At 47.0% G+C, this 14,377-nt stretch overlaps 1 protein-coding gene and 2 long non-coding RNA genes across 11 annotated transcripts in view; 1 reads left to right on the top strand and 2 right to left on the bottom strand.

Annotated features, from left to right (window-relative positions):
• Positions 1 to 14,377, top strand: part of Arnt2 (aryl hydrocarbon receptor nuclear translocator 2) — a 165,468-nt gene that overhangs the window by 143,440 nt on the left and 7,651 nt on the right. For all 9 annotated transcript variants that reach the window (XM_006507239.4, XM_006507244.4, XM_006507243.1 and 6 more), the window contains 4 exons: positions 274 to 397; positions 2,628 to 2,727; positions 4,985 to 5,123; positions 5,759 to 5,909. In XM_006507239.4, the coding sequence (XP_006507302.1) occupies positions 274 to 397; positions 2,628 to 2,727; positions 4,985 to 5,123; positions 5,759 to 5,909 (514 nt within the window). The remainder of the gene's footprint in view (positions 1 to 273; positions 398 to 2,627; positions 2,728 to 4,984; positions 5,124 to 5,758; positions 5,910 to 14,377) is intronic.
• LOC117997403 (uncharacterized) overlaps positions 1,273 to 14,377 on the bottom strand; it is a 114,890-nt gene continuing 101,785 nt past the window's right edge. Inside the window, exon 3 of the long non-coding RNA NR_169136.1 lies at positions 1,273 to 2,120. This is a non-coding gene — a long non-coding RNA (uncharacterized LOC117997403). The remainder of the gene's footprint in view (positions 2,121 to 14,377) is intronic.
• Positions 1,273 to 14,377, bottom strand: part of Gm26708 (predicted gene, 26708) — a 34,028-nt gene continuing 20,923 nt past the window's right edge. The window contains exon 3 of the long non-coding RNA NR_166539.1: positions 1,273 to 2,120. This is a non-coding gene — a long non-coding RNA (predicted gene, 26708). The remainder of the gene's footprint in view (positions 2,121 to 14,377) is intronic.

Below are 14,377 nucleotides of genomic sequence, written 5' to 3'. Positions count from 1 at the left end.
ATGTTTACCCAAGGTTGCTTCTTTTTCATTTATCCCCAAGAAAGTTGTCACTGTAACTAACTGTGGCAATATTCCTGTAACACTTAGTTTACACCCCACAACCCATGTGCCTTTGAGCTCCCTGGATAAGCGCCCAACCTTGCAAGAATAGTCAAGCTTTGAAATGCTGGCTCTTCCACCTAGAGGGACTATGTGGAGGGACAGCAGGTAACTCTTAGAAAGTACCGTATGTGCCTTATGTGTGGATTGCTGCAGTGTTTTATGTGCCAACAGGTCCCAGTACCCAACCTACCCGCTGGTGTTCACGAGGCCGGGAAGTCTGTGGAAAAGGCAGATGCAATCTTCTCCCAAGAGAGAGACCCTCGTTTTGCTGAGATGTTTGCAGGCATCAGTGCATGTAAGTATTCGGACAGTGCTAGGCTGTGAGATTACAGTTGCTTTGGACCACCTGGAGATAGCACTCTAGAGAGAGGGGGGCAGGTAAGGTGATTTTTGTGTCACTACCACATGGCATAAAAGGAACCTGTAGAGGAGTCAGGACAGATTTTCTGTATTCCTGCCCCTGAGTTATCACCAGTGACAACCAACCTCAGGGCATGGCATCTTGTCTTTAAATGTAAAGGGCCAGAGCAGACAATCTGATCCATTACCCAATGCCTCAGTCACTGGTCAGACCTCACCACTGTAACAAAATACCTAAGAAAACAACTTATAGGAGAAGAGTGCTGTTTTGACTCTGGGTTTAAAAGCAAAGTTAGAAAAACCACACACACACAAAAAAAAAAAAATCAGAGGGAAAATAAAGTAAATGGCAAGAAAATATGAATCTCGAGACTGATAAGTCAGATGATATCCAAGGACTGCAGATCGACAACCCAATTAACATGCTGTCAAAATTCAGCATAATCAAACAAGTGGGATGAACTGTTCAGCCCTCGGGGATGAGTGATGGAGATATTTGTCGAACCCAGGCAGGGAAGTGGAGTGTTAGCATCAGCAGAGAAAGATGTCACAGTGTCCCTGTGGACAGAGGAGAGAGCCTGAACTGACTACAAATCCCATGAACTCTGAAACACAGAAAAGCTAATGTAATCACAACACAGAAAGAAACTGATAAAAGCAAAGTAGGTGGAGCTCAGGATGCCTGCCTTCCCTTTCAACAAAGCAAATAGATGGAAACACTAAGATGGAGATTTAGAAGACTAATTTATACACATTAGTATGCACATATATGTGAATGCACGAGTGCATATACATATATAAACATAGAAGTACTGTGCGAGCACAGAACAACAATGTGTTTATTACCACCAATACACAGGAGAAAAAAGTAACATGGGTAAGGTCTTGCTTTTTATAGTGGTAGTTGATTTGTTTGTATATCTGTCACCTGGGTGGTGCTGGAGCTTGGACACGCTAGGCAGAGCTCTACCACTAAGCCACACCTCCTGCCATTGGGAATTATGTTTATAGGCAAGCTGGCATTCGGAGTCTCCTTTAACCTATCAGTTCTAGCCTTGTCTCCTCCTTACTCCAGTCTTGCTCTTTATGCCCACTCTCAAGACCTTGAAATTAGACTAGGGATGGAGCTCCAGTCCATTTAGGATGCCCCACAGCTGCAATATGGCAATGACTTTATTTAGAGCCCAAGAGATGGGAGTAGGAATTTAGTTCCTGTGTTGCCTCCCAGACCCGGGCCTGTGGGCTTGATCATCAGAGCCCAGTACTGCTCACACCCGCCTGGCAAGCTGGGCTCAGGGAGGCATACATGCTACATAGTCACTGTCATGTATCCAGCCTTGCTTTCCTTCCCCCCCACTGTCATGAGGGTGATTTTATAAATGAGACATGTAGGCATCATGATATTCTAGGGTCACAGATGATGATGCATCATGGAGCCAAGGGAGGGGTGCACTCTGGTTGACGCTCTGCTGCCTGGAGCCTGCATCTATTCACATCTGGTTCCTGCTTCTCATATCACCACCAAAAGCAGCTTCCTTCTTGTGTGAGACCTCAGTGCCTGCTGGATCAGGTCTGGGAAGGGCCACTGGATGGGATTCAAGTTGGTTCCTCCCTTGCTGTACTGTGACCTGGGACCAGCAGTGCCTCCGTTTTCTCATCTGCAATAAATGAAAGCAAATGTTTAGGCTGTTTGGTTTTTCCCAGCACTGTCCTCGGTAAACATTTTACTTATATTAACACAGGATCCTCACCACAGCCCAGTGAGAAAGAGACTACAATTATCATCTTTCAGGTAGAGAAACTGAGGCAGGGGAGAGTTCAAGGAACATCCCAAGTGACCTCTGTGACACAAAAGACCAAGCCAAGGTCCAAGACCAGGCAGCTGAGGTTACCCTGGGTGTCCTCGCCTCTTTACACATTTCCTATGGTGTGCTCCCCTATGAAACTGAAGGACTAAATACGATAGTGCCTTCCCCATTCTCGAGAGCTTGCCTCCAGTTGGCTGGGGCCATCCTAGGAGCCAAGAGCCCAAGAGAAGTTGAAGATGAGGAGGCTCTCCTACATGGATCTCCTGAGTTCCCAGGCCATGCACTGTTCCAGGGTGTTCCCTGGTGGCCTGCAGCACAAGGGGGGACCTTCACATGCAACTCTTATTGTTTCCCTAGCTGAGAAGAAGATGATGAGCTCAGCCTCAGCATCAGGCAGCCAGCAGATCTACTCCCAAGGAAGTCCATTCCCTGCCGGGCACTCGGGCAAGGCCTTCAGGTAGGTGTCAGGGAGGGGATTGGTAGAAAGAAAGGCCTGAGTGCCAGCATTGGCTGTGTGACTGAGCAGGAATCCTGTACTGTGTGATGGAGCCAGGATGGAGACGTTGGACTGCTAGCTCTGCTCCATCAGCCCCTCCATGGGCACTGAGTGTCAGTGACTCTAAGACACAGAAGATACTGGTCCTCTCTGTGATTCTGCAGGGAAAGAGGGAAGGAGATAGTCTATAGCCAAGATGCAGGTAGAGCCCTGTTGGGAAAGTAGCTAGAACTGTCCTGTTCTCTAATTTGCTGAGGCCATGGCCAAGGGCAAGGAAAAAAGGTGGTCTGTCATATCTAAGAACTATTAGAGGGTACAGGAGGGTGCCTGGCTATAAAGCATCAAGGCATGCTATAGCTTACTGAAGAAGCTTGACATTACCACTGAGGGCCAAACCTGGTTCAAGTTTCTTCTGAGAAATGAAAGCAAGAACCCAGGAGGACTGCCAAAGGACAGGCCAGCAGTCCTCAGAGAAGGCATCCTCCTGTGTCACAACAGTTACCCCTGAGCTCCCTAGAAGCTTCACATACCCTAGGTACAGCAAGGCAATGTCTTTCTTACATCCCAGTTGAGCTTGGCCCAACTCTAAACAGGACTTCAGAGACCCTGAACAGGGTTAGGCAGGCACACCCAGTGCCCAGAAACTACATTGGCCACAATGGGATAGAAATCTCCCTTCCTTGATGTTTTAAGAACATATTTCCTGCATCAGCAGCAGGTGTGACCAGCAGCCCTAGGGAGGGCTGGGCATAAGGACCAGCACTTTGTTCCAAAAATCCTAGGCAGAGTTACAGCTGTCCCTCATTAGTCAGCATCCTAAGGAGAACTGTGCAGGCTAAGGCATGTGTTAAAGAAGAACTACGAAGAACAATGTCTAGAAAATGTCCTCTGAAATAAAGGGAGACACAGAGGTAATATGATCAAAGTAATGGGTATATATGATAGCACCAGAGTAAAGTCCATGACTTTGGCAATAGGCATGGTTGCTGACATCTGTAATCCCAGCACTCAGAAGTCTGAGGCAGGAAGACTATCACGAGTTCAAGGTCAGAATTTGTTATACATTGTATAATTAATATAGCTGATGCTTTAAATGAGACTAAATGAAAAATAAAGAAATTATCCTCTGCAGGGCATGATGGCACGTGTTTTTTATCCCAGCGTGTGGGAGGCAGCAGACAGATCTCTGTGAGTTCAAAGCCAGCCTAGTCTACATAGTGAGTTCTAGGTCATCCAGAGCTACATAGTGTGACCCTCTCTTGAAAAAAATCAACAAAAAAAGAAAATATTCTCTGTACTGAGGCATCCATCTGGAGGACACAGGTGTTAAGTAAACTCATTTAGGAAAACAGACATGATATGCGAACAACCAGATTTGCTTTACAATCTGTAAGGAGTTAGGGAGCAAAGAAAAAGGTTAGAATACAATTAGTAAAACTGTAGTCTGTAACGCTTTCTTTCCAAATCCACCCAAAAACCTACCTCTGTGAAAAACCTAAAATTAGATATAGCCCACCTCACTAGATATATTCACAGCCCCCACCCCACACCCCCTGCCAGCACAGACCCAGGGAGAGAGCAAGAAGGGCATGGAGCTGTGCAAGTCTCCCTCCAACTCCAGCCCTTTTCTTCTTCAATGTGCTTACAGTCCACATAGCCCAAAAGGCTCCTAGAAGAAGGGCCTGGTGGTAGAGTGTCAGAGCAGCCTCATCAGGCATGCAGCCAGCTGCACATTGTGATGCATACTACAGGTGCTTAACAAAGGTGCACCAGATTCATCATCTGAAGGCAGAAAAGCAAACCAACAGCCGCATACAGCAGCCTTCCATTCCCAAGTTTGTCTCTGTGTTGAAACTGACAGCTTGCAGCCTATGTCCAGAGGCTGTACGCTTTCTCGGTGCCCCAATGGGACAAATTAACTGGAGCACAAAGAGCAGGTAGCCCAGAGTCTGATTTGTATTCTGCTACTCGTGTCTCTTCTTGGAATAAAATCTTGTATAGAGAGCTGGGGGTGTTCAGGTAAAGATGGTGGTGATGAGCAAGTGTAAGAGTTGCCAGACCCTGGAGGGAGAAGGAGTCTGAAAACAGAAGCCAGCAAGGACCTCTGGGCAATGTACAAGAAGGGAGAGAGCAGGAAAGCAAGCCAACTCAGGATCTTGTAACAGTCTCAAGAAAGCCGACCATTTCTGGGAATCAGTATTTTTTTTTCTTTTCCTAGCTCTTCCGTGGTCCATGTGCCTGGAGTGAATGACATTCAGTCCTCCTCCTCAACGGGACAGAACATATCCCAGATCTCTCGGCAGCTGAACCAGGGCCAGGTGGCATGGACAGGCAGCCGTCCACCGTTCCCAGGGCAGGTATGAGTGAAACATGGCCCTGGGTACCCAGAGCGGCAGAACACCCACCCTCTGCTTTTTTGAGTCCCAGCTGTGTGAGTAGGTCAGTGCTCCCAGTTCCTCAAGAGTCCTCATCATCCTCTGGACACATTGAGAGCTGGGTCCCCAACATGTACTCCATGTCTGATCAGCACCCTTTTCTTCTTACAACCTCCTATTGGGAAAGGGAGCAAGAGGAGGTTTGGCACCCAAAGCTTCCCCCAGCAAGAGCAAGCCCCTCATCCCTTTGGAGCTACTCTAGAACTACTATGCCAAGAGGGCCTGTAAATACCCAGCCATGCAACCAACACTCCTAGTTCCCTGGAAGGTACTGGGCGGATGGGTCTTATTCAGTGAGAGGCCTCCATAAACCCACCTTGGAGAAGCCAAGCCTTTGTAGTCCTCAAAGTAAAGTTAAGCACCTCCACCCCAAGTCTCCAGGGACAGGATTCTGCCCAACCTCCCTACTCTCAGCCCCAACGGGGCTCATCCCATGCTAAGGAGGGAAGCAGGACTTGCTGTTCCTGAAGTGACCTCAAGGGTGGAACTCAGTGGGAACTCAGGAACTCAGTGGATCCTGCCTCTTCCTGTCCTGACCATAGCCAATCCCTCCCTAGCCCAGCAAGACGCAGTCATCTGCCTTCGGAATTGGATCAAGCCACCCTTACCCGGCTGACCCTTCATCCTACAGTCCTCTCTCCAGCCCAGCTGCCTCCTCACCAAGTGGAAACGCATACCCCAGTCTTGCCAACAGGACTCCAGGGTTTGGTAGGTAGGGGATAAATGATGGAAGGAATTTCTGTCTTGAGCATCGTGTGTCCAGGGCTGAGCCCCAAGGCTTCCAAAATATAGGGCAGGGCCCCAAAGTACCCCAGCTCCTCTCCTATCTGGCGATAATCAGAAGGGCCTCGGTTATCCTAAGTGATAGAAGTATACACCTTGACCTTGTGATTCAACATTGCTTTTCCAAGTCATGAGCCCTCGTTCTTGTGTTGTGATGTGACCTGATTGCTAGTTTAACCCCACATGGCCCAAGGCAGAGACTTTCGCATCCCAGAAGTAAGAGTATCCATTCAGAAACCCAGAGAAGCCATGAATGGCCAGGTGTGTCAGAGAGACCAGAAAGTTCCCTTTTTTGCAAGGTGCACTTGCTATTTTTCCCATTCTGAGACAACGGAAACTACAGGACAGAATGGTTTATTTTGGCTCACAATTTGAGGGTCAGTGCATAAAAACAGAGGGAGGGCCACATCATAGCTGCAGTCAGGAAGCAGGAGCTTAATGCTGGTGCTCACTTTTCCCTTTGTATTTATTTGTATTTCCACAGCCCATGGAATAGTCGTGCCTCTCAGTTAGGGTGAGTCTTCACACACACACACACACACACACACACACACACACACACACACACAGGCTTGTCTCCTAGGTTGATTCTAGGTTCCAACTAGGGCATCCTATCTCATGTGAATGTTCCCTTGCTCTGTGAGAAAGTCTTAGGCCATAAGGGGTGCTGTGGCTGTGGCTGTGTCCTCTGGCTCAGTCTCAGACTCTCCTGCCGGTTGTTCTTTGTCTATTTGATGTTCGCCAGCATCTCTCCCAGGCCAAGGTCACACTCCATAGAGGGGAAGTCCTGCCAGATTCCTCATTGTACAGTCACTGGGTGACATCCAAGAGTGAGGCACCGAGGAATTGTCTTTGCAGACCCATCACCCTCGGGTGAGCAGGAAGCCAAGCCTAAACTCCCTCATTTCACTTGTCAAGTTAAAAGCTTCCATTTAAGTGGCTCACCTGTCAGTCTTACGGGAAAGTGTCCCTCCGTAGTCTATTATCATACAGCTGTCCCTCCCTCTCTCCACTTCCACTACTGACAGTAATGCTTCTGCCTCAAAGCCCAAACTTCTGACCACAACATCCCAAGACCAGACAGGTTTGTCTGTCTGTTCTCATCAGACCCAACAGTCCCCCCAGCACAAACCTTATTTATGTGTAGCACACACACTGAGCCTTATCAGGTCACCAAGGGACTTGGGTGTGAGAAGCACAGAGTCCTCAGCCAATTTCTCTGTCAGTCAAGCCCTCAGCTCTGTTGCCCCTTGAGGACAAGGTCCCTGATTCCCAGGACAGTACCCCTCCCTGCTTTCATGTGTAGAATGTTCCGTTTGTCTGGAAGCAGTGGCCCAGACTTACTGTGATTCAGCCATCCTTCATGAGTGCTAGGCCCAGTGCCAGCAATGGAGACAGGAAGAGACTGGGCTGGCCCAAAGAAGGGCTCAGGCTACAGGCAGAGATAGAGGAGACAGGTAACAGGAAGCAGAGTGACACTCCACAGGTTCAGTAGCCAGATCTTTGTGGAGGCTTTGGGGAGAATGATCACTTGTTTTACAAGGCCAGGAAGGTCTTCAAAAGAGAGATAGATGGCATGTATCTCGGGTAAGACTTGGGAGCATCATGTGACCGTGACAAGACAGGTGGGCAGGCCCTCCCTGTCCCAGCAGTCCAGTGCATTTACCATATGTGTTTGGCCAACTCTAATGACCAAGAACAGGTCACACAGTGGGGCTTCTAACTCAGCCATCTGTGCTACATGTTTCTAGGTAGTAAGTATGCCAGCAGCTGGCCATTCCCAGGTACTTATTGGACACTGCCCAGGAGGCGTCCACAGGGTGTTTTGCATGTTTGAATTTATTTAGCACTTACCTGGCCATAAAGGAGAGATCATTTTTATTCCCATTTTAGATGAAACCATGGAAACCCGAAGTCCTCCCAACACAGTGGTTCTCAACCTTCCCAGTGCTTGACTCTTAATACAGTTCCCAATATCATGGTGACACCCCCCAGCCATAAAGTTATTTTTGCTATTTCAAAACTGTCACTTTGCTGCTGTTATGAATTGTAGTGTAAATATCTGTTTTCCAATGGTCTTAAGCCACCCCTGTGAAAGGGGCATTCAGCCCCTAAAGGGATCCTGACCCACACACAGGTTGAGAACCACTGTCCTAATGGGTCAGTGGTGGGACCAAGAACGGGATAAGGCTGTGCCCCTCTGCTCACTGCCCTGTGCTTCCTAGCCTTTGGACCCACTCCTCAGAGAGTAAGAAATAATCAGAAGAGACACCTGCTACTATATCCCTTGGTTTGTGATCATGAGAGGGGCAGGAAGTCTGCTATGGAGGTGTAGCAGGGACCCTGAGGCAGAGAAGTTAGGACTGAGGAATATGATGTGACCCCATCCTCCAGGCATCACAAGGTGACTCTGAAAAATGTTTGTGGCACAGGATGCAGGAGCCGCAGCTGAGGAGGAGAGAGGGAGGGACCAGGGCCAGCTGAGGGGAGGTGCCATCATCTCAGGAGGCAGCATTGTCTCACTGGGCTGAGGAAACCTACCTCAGGGGAGAAGTATATCTCCAGGAGGCCTCAGCCTCTGCTGTCCAGGACTTCAAGAAGCAGAGTCCACTGGGGGGTGGGGGGGTAGCGACCTTGGTCAAGGTCAGAGGAGAGTGCCTGGTTAGAAAGAGGACCTGGGGGAGGGGTTTACTGTCAAACTCAGGGGGTGGAGGAAAATGTAGAGGAGAAACAGAGCAGTCTCCATTAATGGTCAGTTTCATTAATTATTAAATAAACATGAAACAGCTAAAGCAGGCAGTGCAGTGTGCGTACGGTTGTGAACACCAGCTGAACCCTGCCTGTGGGCATCCAGGGGCACCATGGTTACAACCTTGGGGCTCTGAGGGGACACTGACAGCAGCATGTTGCAGTATTACAGGGGAATTAGGGTTCCTTCCTCCCTTTTTTCTTCCTTCCTTTCTTTCTATTCTCCCCTATCCTGACAGCCATGAAATCTGCCTGCACATAAAGCACTTTAGACCATTTTCCTTGATACCTACAAAATGGACCCATCTATAGGAATTATAGATTAGGTCTTTATCTATTAGCCAATTTTTTTCTTTACTGGTCCTGTAATGGGTCCAGGTGATGTTACTATAAAATATTAGCCCTCTCTCCTTTTAGATGTCCAGGTTTAGCCTTACTTTAATTCTCAAGGCTATATCAAAGAGAGAGTAGGCAGGGAAAATGAAAGCAAGTTTCCTTTGATGATCATAAGCTGACACAGAGAAGTCCTAGGCCTCTGGAGTAAAAACAGGACTGTCCCTTGTCCATTCACAACAGCCTTCCTCCCATCCTCTGACACCTCCACCAGTCACCCTTAAGTGTGTCTGAGCAAAGCTCCAAACAGATCAGGATCACTGATTGGTGTCCCAAATGCTTTTGAGACTCAACCTCAACCTGCCAGAGTTTAAACCAACTACCTGCATAGTCTCTCTCTCTGGATTAAGTCATAAATATTGAATGCAGGTTCCTGCTGGAAGCATCTCTTTGGTGTTTCTCTTACCTTTGTAGAATAAGGTCTCTTTAGAAGGATGAAGGAAGGAGGGAAGAAGAGAAGAAAGAGGGAAAGGGAAAGACAGAGGGAAGGAAGGAAGGAAGGAAGGAAGGAAGGAAGGAAGGAAGGAAGGAAGGAAGGAAGGAAGGAAGGAAGGAAGCCAAACCTGAACTAGTGTGTTAATAGATTCAGGGAAGAAACTTTCTTATATAAAAGGCTTTGGCTTTCTTTACCTTAACTTGCTATTAGATGTTAAAAGTGTAAGCATGCATAGTCTCCCTGACCTTGAATATAATCCTCAAGGGAATTTCTTTCTGCCTGAAGAATTAGCTCCATACCCACATAAATAGGGTTATCTATACTATATGAATAGAGAGGGTCTGAGAACAGTTATAGTAGTGCTACAAAAGCAGGCAGCACCAAAGTCCTGAGAGGAGGAGAAACACTTAGTCCCAGCCTGCTTCATGCTGTATTTCCCAGCTATAGAGTTAGACATTTATTTAGTTGTTGGGGCAGAGGCTGTACCATCACCCTATCTCACCCTTACTCTCTAGCTCAGTGAGATGGGACCCTAGGCTTCAAATTCCTGTACCCACCCAAGATTTTTCTCTGTAGAGGAAGGAGGAAAAGAAAATAAGCTTAGAGATACCAGGAGCCAGCAGAATATAAAGGTGGTGGTCACTAAGACCCTGCTGACAATAGAGTTAGCATTTGCCTTATATCTCTCTTTCCCCACCCAGGAGGTATCTGGGTAAGGTTAGGTCTCTGAGAAAATTATTCTGGGTGCTAGGAAAGCATAAGGAAGAACTGACGGTGTCATGTGGGAGTCCTGTCTGGGTCTTTAGTTTCCATTATCTTTGCAGAAAAGAAGAAGGAAATGGGGCAGAGGGTAGGGGTGGGGAGACTGGGGTATATGGATGCGTGAATGCCTGTGTCACAGAAACATTTGGGGGGGGTGGATCCTCAAGGAACCTAGATGCATTGGAAGTCTTAAGCAATCACATGGGTGCCACCATTTGATTAGTCACATGGCTATTACCATCTTATTCGGGATAGAGCCTCTGGAGTAAAAACAGGACTGTCCCTTGCCCATTCACAACAGCCTTCCTCCCATCCTCCGACACCTCCACAAGTCACCCTTAAGTGTGGCTGATCACACAGATGTCCTCTACCAGTGGTGGGGACAGTTCCATAATAATGGGCTCATTCAACCTATTAAGGATATGACTCCCCATAGACTCCATGTATGTCACAAACTAGGTATGGACCAATATTGGCAGCTGCCTCCCAAGATAAGTCCCAGTTGACAGCTATGCCAATACATGATCTTGTTTGCCTCTGTATAAATTCTGCTTCTATCCTGTAAGACCTGAACGTTTTGGTTGGGAATCGGGATAGCATACTTTCTCCAGTTTTGGAGATGCCTAGGTCAGCATGGATGGCTTCCCAACCAGTGAGGGTCATGACCTCCAAGTTGTCTTGATTAGTGGGGATCAAGCCTTACCCCCAATTTTGTTGTTGTTGTTGTTAATTTAAAGAGCATTTGAATTAGGTTAGCAGAGATGTGGCAGGAAACAGAACAACATGTAAAATAAGACACATAGGACAGATCCTGTACATGGGCACAAAATTGCATGCACAGAAGAAAGTTGTAAGAAAAACACAATAGTGAATATTATGTCCTTAAATGAAGGTCGGGGAGCTTCTAATTTTCACCAGGAGCACCAGAAGATGTCACTGGACCTTACATTCATTTCCCTTGGCTTTAGGTCCTTGGCATTATAAGCTGCTGATGGAGCAAAAGCCCTGACAGACTGGGAGGGAGAGGGAAATATCCCCAGCATGCATCCGAGTTGCTACTTTAATATCACATGAAAGACGTAGGTGGGGGAAAGTGTTCTACAACATGAATGCTCTAGTTCCCCATGAGGATGGCGTGGGCTGAGACCAAGGACTCTGTGATACTCATTGTTGGCAAACATTGAAGATCCTCAGAAACCATGTTGCTAAAGTCTGACTTGATGTTCCATCAGCCTTTATGTGGCAGCCACATCCAGTTAGAACAGCAAGTTCCTGGGCCCCTTGCTATCATACACCCAGCTGAGAGCATGGTCCAAGGCAGTGTTAATGCCCTCTGTTTGGGTGAGGGTTCTATATGCCCAATTCTGCTAAGCTACTTGATTTATTTCTCTCTTGCTTTCAATCTGTGGCTTCACTAGCTTCCAGGGAATAACAGTCATGATACAAAGGGACAATCCTGGCACCAGGGAGAAAAGGGAAGTTAAACTTAGTGCCATTTACATTTCACCATGTGACCACTGGCCACAGACACATGGGAAAAAATCCAAAAGAGAAATTACATTTTCCATTCAGCTCTGGCCCTTGGCCCCAAGGGAGAGAGCCCGGAGAGGCAGGAAGAAAAGATTTATTTATTCTATGAAGGCAGAGAGTACTAAAGGGCAAGATGGAAAGATAAGCTTGAGGGCAAATCTTCCTAAAGCCAGAGGGTAAGCACTTGGGGTGGGGGTGGGGGTTGCTGGCCACCAAAAGGAGCTTACCTGAATCCTGGAATATAATAGTCAAAGGAATGGCTTTAAAGTCTGTTTGTGGTCACCACATGTCACTGGAGGATATAGGTCCCCTTTTGTAGGCTCTTAGCCTCCTTAATAATAAAAAAAAATTACTTAAAGTCTGACTTGGAAGGAAGCTTGATTGAGAGCAATTTCATTAGAATTTTAGAAAAGATTTAAAAAAAAAAAACAGAGCTGGCAAAGTATAACTCCTGACATCACTCAAGAAGAGGGAGATGGAAAAGAAAGTCACCCATGTCTTTTGGTTAATGTCAACAATGGAGGTCTGCAAGTAGGCCCAAAGGAGAAACAGTGAGAAAGTTAAGGGTATGGGTTCAACCATGTTTAGATGGTTAGATGGCATTCAAAGAAGAAAGGACAAATTATACTTCTTGAGTTAGAACTTAGAAATCAGGCAGGCTTAACCATAAAGATCTGTAAGCAAGTGCATCAAGGGAGAGGCTTCTAGAAGATGTAATTACATTATCTCATCAAGGGGATAATTGTTCTTCCCCTCTCCTTGGCTATGTCCCCAGCAAAATCAGCTTTCCTGAGGGTGGTCTTCTGGCCAGGTGATTGGCAGGCCTAATTGGTGCCAAGTCCATCGTTGCTTTTTTCTGGAAAAATGACTGGGGTACTGAGAGAATGAAGAAAGGACAGACACACGGACACACATGCAGGAAGGCTGGGATCCAGTGACCTGTGTTTGCTCTGAGAGCACACCAACTATGCAACAACCCAGAACTTCAAAATGTTAGTTCTGCTAGTCTTGGTAGGTCTCTGCACCTCGTGGCACAAACAGAAACTGAGGGCAATTCAGTATCTCAAAGATGGGCAATAAAGACTGGATTTAGAGCTCAGACAAAACAAGTTGGTAACTGTCAGGTAGTGTACAACTTGAATCCCCAAATTTGTTAATCTTTCTGTCTCAATCTCGTCTTTGGTGTATAATGCTTCTTGTCGAAACGCAGGAAGCCAAACCCACACGTTGCCCAGAAAGGACAATTTAAGATGCTAAAGCATGTGGGGCATTCCCTCCCTCCCTCACTTACCCTTCCATGGCTTGTATATGGTCTGAACTACATAACAGAGTGCTTCCAGAGACAGTGGCTTGGCAAGTACCAACATGTCCACGTCTTGCCTTTAGCATCTGCGTTTCAATTTTAGGCTGAGTTAGCACCAGCAACTCAGTCATGATGACACAAGTCCAGACAGGTGAAAACAAATTAAGTCAGGCCACTGTGCCCCTAGACGAGCCCCTTTTGGAAAGCACGGGAAATTCTCCTCCCCTGAATGCTCCACCCAGCCCAGACTGAATGGAGGCTAGGGGAAAATGGAATGTTTCATTCCCAAAACATCTGAAGCTTCTTCCACTGATAAATAGGATGCACAAAGAGAGAGGGAAGGCAGACCCAAGCGTCCTATTCCTCCTTCCCTAATCTTGCCCCCAAATCTCAGCCATGTGCATTTTTAACCTTCAAATTATGAAGAATTATAGACATACTTGGCCCTATTAAACAATGTTGAAAGGTGAAATCCCTGCCAAAGGAGCCGAAAAGTTTGTGATCCTTGTCTGATCCTCTTTGTAGGTTAGGTAGGAAGCAGATGTCCCTATCAGGGCACATTCACTTTACCCAGCAGGATCTCTCAGCATTTACACTGTTGATGGGTTGGTCTAATCCCCACTGGGTTGGGATGTCTGTTTACTAAGGATGTTTATCAGTCTCCCTCTATGTTTATCCGCTTGTCTCCTGCTGTTTGTGAGAATGAGAACTGCCAGCAGTTCCCTTCACCAAGAACCATTAAGCTAAACCCAACAGCGCTGAACAGTCTGCCCAGGACTGTTAGAGCATAAGAATCTTAGAACAATTTCCACCCACTGCCACCTCCCAGGTAGGTGATAGTGAGCAAGAATGGAGTCTAGCTATAAACTTCAGCTAAAAAGATAGACGATGCCAGCCTTGCCTCTGCCCCTTAGGACCAGAAACTGTACTAGGGTTTACAAGTTTTGGGCTGCCCCAGATAGGAGATATAGTGCAGTTACCCCAGACACTTGGCCTAGCAGGAGGCCAATCCATCTATACAGGGCAGCAGCCTGGGTCTTACTCTAGAGGCTGGAAAATGGATATCAATATGGTTGGAACCCAGCTTATGGCTTTTAACTGCACACATGGCTTTTGGAACAATGAGCTAACAAAGACCATTGGGTTATTCCAGAAAGGAGTTTTATGTGTACTTTGGGAACAGGCCACATGCAGGTCCTGCAGACCATCTGCAGGTTGGTT

This window comes from Mus musculus, chromosome 7 (assembly GCF_000001635.26).
Source record: "Mus musculus strain C57BL/6J chromosome 7, GRCm38.p6 C57BL/6J".
Taxonomy (NCBI): domain Eukaryota; kingdom Metazoa; phylum Chordata; class Mammalia; order Rodentia; family Muridae; genus Mus; species Mus musculus.
Note: the sequence above shows the minus strand (reverse complement) of the source record. Positions and strands in the feature narration are given on the sequence as shown.